The sequence below is a fragment of the Periplaneta americana genome, chromosome 5 (assembly GCF_040183065.1).
Source record: "Periplaneta americana isolate PAMFEO1 chromosome 5, P.americana_PAMFEO1_priV1, whole genome shotgun sequence".
NCBI classification, from domain to species: Eukaryota; Metazoa; Arthropoda; class Insecta; order Blattodea; family Blattidae; genus Periplaneta; species Periplaneta americana.
The window spans coordinates 9945576-9954830 of record NC_091121.1 but is presented as its reverse complement, the minus strand read 5'-3'; the positions used below and the strand labels follow the sequence as shown (position 1 = coordinate 9954830).

General features: G+C 33.9%; 1 protein-coding gene across 3 annotated transcripts; it reads right to left on the bottom strand.

Annotated features, from left to right (window-relative positions):
- Window positions 1-7337, bottom strand: PNKP (Polynucleotide kinase 3'-phosphatase). Of its 3 annotated transcripts, XM_069825327.1 has the most exons (7): window positions 7064-7332; window positions 6567-6964; window positions 6172-6489; window positions 4695-4973; window positions 2596-2883; window positions 1017-1078; window positions 1-252 (listed from the first exon to the last, which is right to left on the bottom strand). In XM_069825327.1, the coding sequence occupies exons 1-7, from the start codon at window positions 7206-7208 to the stop codon at window positions 129-131; spliced, it is 1614 nt and encodes a 537-aa protein (XP_069681428.1). In that variant the 5' UTR covers window positions 7209-7332; the 3' UTR covers window positions 1-128. The 3 variants fall into 3 exon arrangements, with proteins under 3 accessions (XP_069681428.1, XP_069681427.1, XP_069681429.1); XM_069825326.1 differs by having other exon boundaries at window positions 6567-7334; XM_069825328.1 differs by lacking the exon at window positions 6172-6489 and having other exon boundaries at window positions 6567-7337.
- Window positions 7338-9255: the final 1918 nt, after the last annotated feature.

The following is a 9255-nucleotide window of genomic DNA, read 5'->3' as shown; positions in this document are numbered from 1 at the left end:
TTTTAATAATTGCAATGAATAATATATTCTAAAACTTTGAGTACATGAATAGAAAATAAAAGAGTAATACAACAGCAGGAACTGAATTTCACTGGGTATTAGATGCTTATCTTACACATGTACAATGATTACTTTTCCAATAGATATGACTTATAAAGTTTTTCCATTTCAGGATCACTAAACTTCGGTATAAAATTTATCTTCACAATAGCACTGAATCCTTCATCCATCGTGGGTTCTACGTATTTAGTCCTGCAAAAAGAATAGTATTATTTAGTTATATGAACATTCAATTGAAGACATTATTACATAAACAACCCTTGTCAAAATTGCTGTTTTTCAGGAAAACAACAAAAAATAATAGAATAACACATGTCAGCTATTTCCATTCAACTGGTGTTTTATCCTTGTGTCTATTGCACTTGACATGGGCCGTTTTTGGAGTCTATAAACATTTATATGTATGCTATTATTTTTCCTGTACTCAATTTCCCTTTTTTTTTTTTAGGTTCGTTCCCCACATTTCTCTTTTGTGGTTGTTTTTTTCACTCTGTTATGCTTTGTCCAATGTGGCAGTCCTGTTATTGGGAAAGCTGAAAGAGTGTCTTTCTAGTTGTTGTACTGTCCGTTACTCAGGAGAAGACGAGCGGAAAGAATGTGGCCTTCTTGACTATCGCTGTTGATTATTATAAACCGCTCAGATAAGCATCCCAGTAGCCAGGTTATTACTCGTGCAGGAAACATGAGTAACAATGCATATGGAAATTAAAGCTAAGTTGAACAGAAGGAGACCTAATGTTTCCGCTTACTGCAGTACAAATATTGCACGTGTTGTCGTACGTTATCTGTTCACATCCCTTCCTCCTCAGTCCGCTCTCGTCTTCTCCTGAGTCACCGACAGTAATAGCACATGTGTCCTTAACTCAATTTCATTAAAAATGGCTAGGGCTGTTTTTATAATAATGTCTTCAATTGCATAATTAATATTTAATAGTTTAAGATACTTGTAAACTTACTTGTACATATTGATGATCATATCACTGATTGGTTCGTGATCATCATCTGTGTACTCTCGAAACTGAAAAGAAATTAATTGGAAATATTAAGCGTTTTTACTGTGAATGCCTGAAAACATAGGTATAAATGGCGAACATAGATCAAACAGCCAGAATGGTAACGTGACAACCGAGGACATTATATTACTTTATTAGATGCAATGTGATCATTAAGGTTCGGATAAAGTAGCTGCATCAGAATAGGCTGTGTAGCTGTATAGGATAAGGCTTGACTTGCTTCAGACTAAGTAAACACTATCCCTTTCCACTAGCTAAAACTCTACCTCCTGGGAAGAGCATTCTCCACCCCCTAGCTAAAACATCAATGAATGGACAGTACAGTCAATAGGAACTGAATATACATTGTCACTACTGTTAATGTTTGTAAACAAAATGCACGGACCAAGGATGCCTATCGTGATATACCTACTTTATCCGAACCTTAGTGATCATAGCAAGGATTAAACTATGTTAATTCTATGAAGGTAAAGACAGAATGAGCTGTGTACGTAAATCTTTCAAGTACACCCATCCAACTCCACCCCTTTACTTTATGACATTGCCACAAAAACGTAAACTTCAAGTTTGAATCATTTGTATTGTCGGACCATCGGATCTGTGCCCCTTCAGCGCTGTCGTCGTTCTTGGAAAAGTTAACGCCTGTACTCACTCCATTCCACCCGCTTTCCTCCCACCACGTCAAACAGCAGGCCAAGAACCTTGCGGAATAGGGATGTTGCCAAACTTCCGTCAAACGTTGTCATAAATAACTAGTCCTCCATGCTACAATATTATTTCTTTCAGTCAAAATACATCTTGTATTTCTACATTTTTTAAACCTAAATCCCATGTCTCCAATCACTTTCCGTAGCGTTTCTCTCCAACCTTGGAAATTATTACTTCTGTCGCAATCTTCAGTAATTTCTTCAATGTTGAAACTTCTTTTTGAACAGTATAAAATTCTTGTATCTTTCTCCTTAAAATACATCGGTTCATATCATCTACAAGAATTAAAGGTTCCCTTGGTCTGTTCTTCTCTGGTGATTCTAGCTTTCCATCTCCTGCACAGACTCCCTCTCTCCTGATTTTCTTTATTAGGAGTTCTGACCTGTTTGTTTCTCTTCATCGCAAAATGCTATTACGTACTTGCTTAGTAATATTTCTTTGCTACAGTATTCATGTTGAGTTGACAACACTGGACTGCAAGTGCAAATATTGTAAACTGTCCCGCAAGAAGGCCAAAATTGTGAGTAGCGGGGGACAGAAAGGGAGAGAGATAGGAATGCAGGGAGAGAAATGAATTACCGAGGCTGAGAAGGAATTGGGTTCAGTTCGCATATCTTACCGGGACACAGATCCGATGGTCCGACTATAGTGTATTAACAGCTTCAAGTATTCTCTTACTGTCAATCCTGCCTCTTAACAACTTTAAATTATATTCCATTAATTATTGTACTCATTGAGACCAGCAAGAAGCTTCGTGATGGTTTTACTCAATATTTCTTATAATGTAAAAAAACTATTTTATGATCCACTTTACCTTATTATTATGTTTGGAATGTTCCATGCTTGTCTTCATCACAAAACAGCGGCATGGTACTCCTAATCTCTTGGGTACCTCAATGAACCTCTTCCTGGACTCTTTATCGGGATTAGTGTTGTCAACAACCACACTCCTCCCTGAAGAGAGGGCAGACTCCATGATTGAGACGCACTTCTGCCATGAGCCCAGCTTGTCTCTGTTCACACATTGATATCCTTTTGGAACCAAATAAGTCGATGCAAAGAAACTCTTTCCGGAGCCTTGACACCCAACCATTAGTATAACCTGGAATTATAATTGTTCATTAATTTTAAGCTCGTACTGGGCAATATACAGGGTGATTCACGAGTTTTCTTTAGTTTTAAGAGTAAAAGAATTTTAATGAACTATTCAGAAGTATGAATAATTTCGAGGGAAAAATTGTTCCGGAGCCGGGTATCGAAACCGGGACCTTTGGTGTATTCAGAAGTATGCTTTCTTAAAACAATTACCTACAGTGGCAAATATTGTATCGAGAAAAAATATTGAAGAATGTAGTCATAACAGTTTGACAATATCTGCAGTGCCTGGAAAAAGTGACATAACTTTTTTGATAATTTATTGACAACTTACAGAACATCTGCTCACTTGGAAAAAGAGACATAAGTACTTCTCCCATTACAATAATTAATACAGAAAAAAATCAAATCCACATAAATCAGTGTATGCAGATGACACTACTTTCCTACGTTCTTCCTCTGCTCTAAATCAATTACATGCTCTCAACAACGACACTCTATCACAGATGGCTTTATGGTTTGAATCTAATGGTTTCTTGCTTAATCAAGAAAAAACTATCAACATAACTTTCAGCCTAAATTATCTAATAAATAAGGACAACAGACTCAACTACACAACATTTCTAGGACTCTTTATAGACTTCAGTTTAATATGGGATAAGCACATCGAATACATATGCACAAAGCTATCAAGAGTTTTATATTTGTTAAAGAAATTAACGACTAGCGTTTCTCAAAATTATTTAAGATGTGCCTACTTTTCTATCTTTCAGTCTATAATTCGATATGCCCTAATTTTCTGGGGAAATGGAACCAAAATTGGAAGCGTCTTGATTTTACAAAAGAAAGCCATTAGAATTTTATGTAAATCAAACTATCTGGAACATTGTCGGCCACTTTTCAGACAATCACGGATTTTAACAATCATAAATTTGTATATATATATATATATATATATATATATATATGATCTAGTACTTTACACTCGACAAAATATACAGTTACTCATTAGTGGCCAATATACATGATCATAAAATTAGAAATAGTGAACAAATTAATATTCCATATTTTAGATTACACAAGAGCAACACAAACGTTTTAATTATGGGGATGCAATTATATAATAAGCTCCCAAGTCAATATTATAAATTACCAATCAATAGCTTCAATTGGTTATTAAATAATCCTTTTTATTCTGTTGCAGAGTTTTTCAACACAAATTTGTATGAAATTGTATTTTAATAAATAAGTTTAATTGCAATTTAGTTAGTTTTCTTTAATTTAAAAGTTTCAAATTATTTCATGTTTTCATTGTATTATTTAAATTTTACTGTTTCTTTTATTAGTGTTTTTTAAAAATGTATTTATATGTTTTTTTAATGTATTCTGACGAAGCCTAAAACTGTACGTCTAATGGCCAAATAAATTGAATTGAATTAAGTTGTCAATAAATTATCAAAAAATGTTTGTGGAAACTGACTTATGTCACTTTTCCCAGGCACTGCAGATATAAAATGGTGATTATCCACTGTATAAAATGTATGAAAAAGCATGTCCTATTTACAGTGATTCTGTGTATTAAGATTTGTTATGAATCACAAAGAATTTCATGAAGAATGTTGAATATCAGATTTAATGAAAGGATCCACTGGTAGACCATACTCTAGATCAAGGAGAACCTGGGAAGAAAAGAACATGATGGACAGAAGTGTAAAGTGAAATAAAAAAACATGGGAAGCAGATTTGCTGTCGATCTTCAATCAAAGGACATGGGAAGTGGAGTGGGAACATATCTCCTCGTCCATATTCTGCAAGTACCTCTTTCCTGTCTGAAATGATACAAGCATCACTTGGCTCACTTAGAGGAACATCAGTCCGAAGGGCCGAAGGATTGAAGTCTGGAAGCTTGAACGATGCACGACGGTGCTGCAAGAAATGCTCTTCTGGTGTAAAAAAGCTTAAACCTAAGTTGATTGCCAAAAGTCTGTCTGCAGTTGAGAAATCTTTTTTCTTTTTAGGGGCCCAATTGGCTTCTCTTCCAGCCGCATCTCCACAGAAAAACGAAGCTGCCATATCCACCATAATACCATCATTTTTCTGAAATGTTAAAAAAAAAAAAATTGTTGATCAAGGATACTTAGGCCGTGTCTCAAAGCTCAAGTCCAAACTACACACTAGGGAGCTTTGGACATGTGTGCTTGAAACATGGCCTTCTTCATAGACTATTTATTATAAAAACCATGACATCACGGTGCAGCACTGAATTAAGAAGGCAGTGTCCTAATGCAGTTTCATTAAGAGTTATGTGGAAAAGATAAGAACTTAATATATTACAATAATGTTTAAAACATTGTACAGAAGGTACTAACAGAGTCAGTGTTCAAAGTTAACGTGTTATTCTACATTATATTTATATTATTTCACTTCCAAAGCATCTTCATATTGCTAATGAGGTATCCATGTTTGTTTAGTGAACAAGTCAACAATCAAGCAAGCATTTTCGTTTACTAGCTACTACGGACTTGATTGCTATGCACTATGTAACTTTGGATCATGACTTCTGACGTCACATCCGGCTATTTAGTCAACAATCTAGTTCACTTCAGCTGAAAATGTAGCTTTGAGACACGGCCTTAGCAACTAGGTGACTTGTAAACTACACACTAGGGAGCTTTGGACATGTATGCTTGCAACATGGCCTTCTTCATAGACTATTTCTCTAAAAACCACGACATCGCGGTGCAGCACTAAATTAAGAAGGCAGTGTCCTAATGCAGTTTCATTACGAATTATGTGAAAAAGATTAGGGCTTAATATATTATAATAATGTTTAAACATTGTACAGAAGGTACTAACAATGTCAGTGTTCGAAGTTAATGTGTTATTCTACATTATATTTACATTATTTCACTTCCAAAGCATTTTCAGATTTCATAACCCCAATTGCTGATGAGGTATCCATGTTTGTTTAGTGAACAAGTCAACAATCAAGCAAGCATTTTCGTTTACTAGCTACTACGGACTTGATTGCTATGCACTATGTAACTTTGGATCATGACTTCTGACGTCACATCCGGCTATTTAGTCAACAATCTAATTCACTTCAGCTGAAATTGTAGCTTTGAGATACGGCCTTAATCGTTTAGTCATTCGATTAGAAATCAAGTAATATTTGACTTCCTTGATTCCTCCTTTAACCATCTTGAAAAAAGAGGTAGCTGAATTATTCAGGCAGCATAACACGTATTAGAATTTTAAATGATAGGACTACAGAGCAGTGTTTGATCTTCTATACCATTTCAATGAGTGTTTTCCACATGCCAGGTGCTGGTTTTCTATAAATTCCTTTCCCTGTCGCGATGAAAGTTTGTACTGGCACTCCAAGTTTATTCACTATTTTCACCACTTTATCTTTAAAGCTGCCTACAGAAACAGAACCTCGTCCGATTCCAGCTTGGTTTGTCATAAACACTATTTTAAAGCCATTGTCATGTAATTGTTTTAATTTTCCAGGAACTTCGCTATATATAATTTTCCAGTCATTATAATCTTTTGGAAATACACGGCCAGACTGTGTAGCTATGATAGTGCCATCAAGATCGTATGCAGCAATCTGGAAAAGAAATAAAAACATAGCCCATTGACTGCTACACTTCAAGTTTAAAGTATCACATAGCTGTTGGGTCTCACCTTTGATCTCGAAATTACATTCTTTGTTGTGTAGATTAAAAGCTTTCCATTATCTACCGTTTCCCACTTACTTTCCGCACTAGGTTCAACATCACAAGGTTTATTTTCTTTTTGAGTATCATTTATCAACGACTCGTCACATTTCTTCTTCATTACTTTGTCTGCTTCCTCTAATTTTCTCTTCTTATTATTTTCTTCACATTTGTTTACCTCTGTAACGGGTGGCGGATCAAATTCAATTTCATGAATATGCTGTCCAAGTAAAATCTCTAGCCTATCACCATGTTTTAAAATATTTGTTTCAGATTTTTTCAGTGCTAACCCATTGACACCGGTAGTGTTTGCCCCAATCTGTTTTATTGTCACCTCCATGGACTGAAAATCGGCTCGCAGGGTTACTGTAAAATAAATTAAGTGCATTAGATTCATAGATAGTAATAATTCGGCAATGGAGATATAAGTTCTGTAAAAGTTTGGTTTATTCAAATATATACCACCTTGATTTCTTGAACATTTCTTGTCCGTGATTTTTGTGTTCGGTCCTCTACCAATAAATACTTCCTCATTGTGTAGCAGAATTATTGGATCATGCGAATTATTTATGCAGCGTAAAATACATCTTCGAGCGGTAGAAAATGCCATTGTGGTAATTTTGCAATTCACATTAAATTACAATTCATAGCCATCACTTCTGATAAGCGTAAAAATTTGTGGTTATGTAGTAAGTCTATGGTAAATAACTGCCACGCGAAGTGTTACTCTTTTGTTTATCTTGCGCGACATGAGTGTCACTTGTTTTTGGTCCATAGCATTTTGAATGATGCTCGCATATGGTCCTGAAGCTAAAGCTGTACAGAAACCTAGTACATAATTTCAACAAAAGATGTCGGCAAACTTTATAATGGCGTACAGTGACTGAAAAAAATGCGGGTATTGAAAAATGCGGGCTGTTCTACTATTTCAACAACTGCCAAGAACAGAAACAGGTAATAACTTTTACAATAATCGCTAATTTGTTGTAGTCTAATAGAATTATATACACATCAGATTTAAGTGATTTTTGAGTCATTGACGGTGCCACTAGAAGTACCAAAAAATTCAACAAAAGCAGGTACTATTATTATTTGTTTACATTTTAATCATTAAGCAATAAATTACAAAAATTGCAGTAGACATTGTTTTATACAGCAAACAAAATATAATATACATTACAATATAGAATAATAGATTAAAACTTTACTATTTTGAATTGAAAATGGGTATGGGTATGAGTATGTTATAATATAACCAAAATGCTTACTTAATCTTTTCACCCTATCATTAAGCCTATTAAGAATTTTAATCAAATAATATGAAAACTATTTTGGTATTTACTTAACCTATAATAGGTATATCAAGCACTGATTGACTTGTGGTGTTATATGTATGAATTTCATTTGTAACCATATGGTTATTTAATTTTTTTTTTACACTTAGTAGACACTGAGAAATATATAGGTTAATAACTGCAAGAATCTTAAATTTAATAAAAAAAATTGGTTTGTAATGTGTTTTTATTTGCATATAGCTAATCCTATTAGCGTTTTTATTTGTAATAACACTAATATTGCTACTGTTGCCTCACTACATAAGGCCATAATTTATTTGTAACTGGTTGGAAAAATATATAATAAGCACACAGTAGGTACTAATTATCATGCACAACATGTTTTAGGCTCTTCAACAAATAGTCTATATAACTATAGACAATTTAATGCATAAGACATCCATTATACATCCATTGTAGTATGTGGGACCCAAGTCAATTTTTTTTATCAGTACCTAAAACTTTGACTTCATTAATATTATTAATTTTTACATGATCACTCTCGTAATTCAACTTAAAAATATGTATGATGTTAGGTTTTATCCTTGTTAATTACAAGATAATTAGCTCTTAACCAGTTCCAAGCTTGTTTCATAGTTATTTCAAGGCAGTTCAATTCAGCATGAATACTTTAAAAAATAGCGTCATCTGTAAACACGATAGCATAAGAGTTAGTAATATAAATCATTTACCATAATAATGAAAAGAATTGAGTCCAATACAGATCCTTGTGATATAGGCCCACAGTATTAAAACGAGCTGTGGTCAAATATCACAGATTCCATATTGTAAAAGCATGGTCAATACAATCGATATCCTTGCTTAAGTCACATGCTGTAATTAGTGTGAGATTCTTATCTTCAAAAGCTTGTTTAACATTATTAATAATTTTCTCAAGTGCATCAATGGTACATCTACCATTGTAGAAGCTTAACTGCCACGATTATAAAAAAAAAATGTACAAATCTGTGCTTTTGCAGTTGATTTAAATATTTTTCGATTACAGATACCAGAGTTACAGGACGATAATTTTTAAACTGCGTTTTATCTTTTTTAAATAAAGGGACTACTTCGTCAGTTAACCTCATTCAGACACCTGATAATACAGTAGGCCTAAACCAATAGTAAAATTATTATTTCTTTCTTTAAATACATTGCTCAAAACAATTAGAGGAACACTTATCATAATTATTCATTTGTTTTTATTCACATGGTGTTAAATAGTGTTACAAATAATGTATTTCTCAATGCATTGCTATTCTTATTCAATACTAATATTTTTGTAGTTCATAACATTCCTGTTTTGAACAGAATACCTATAAA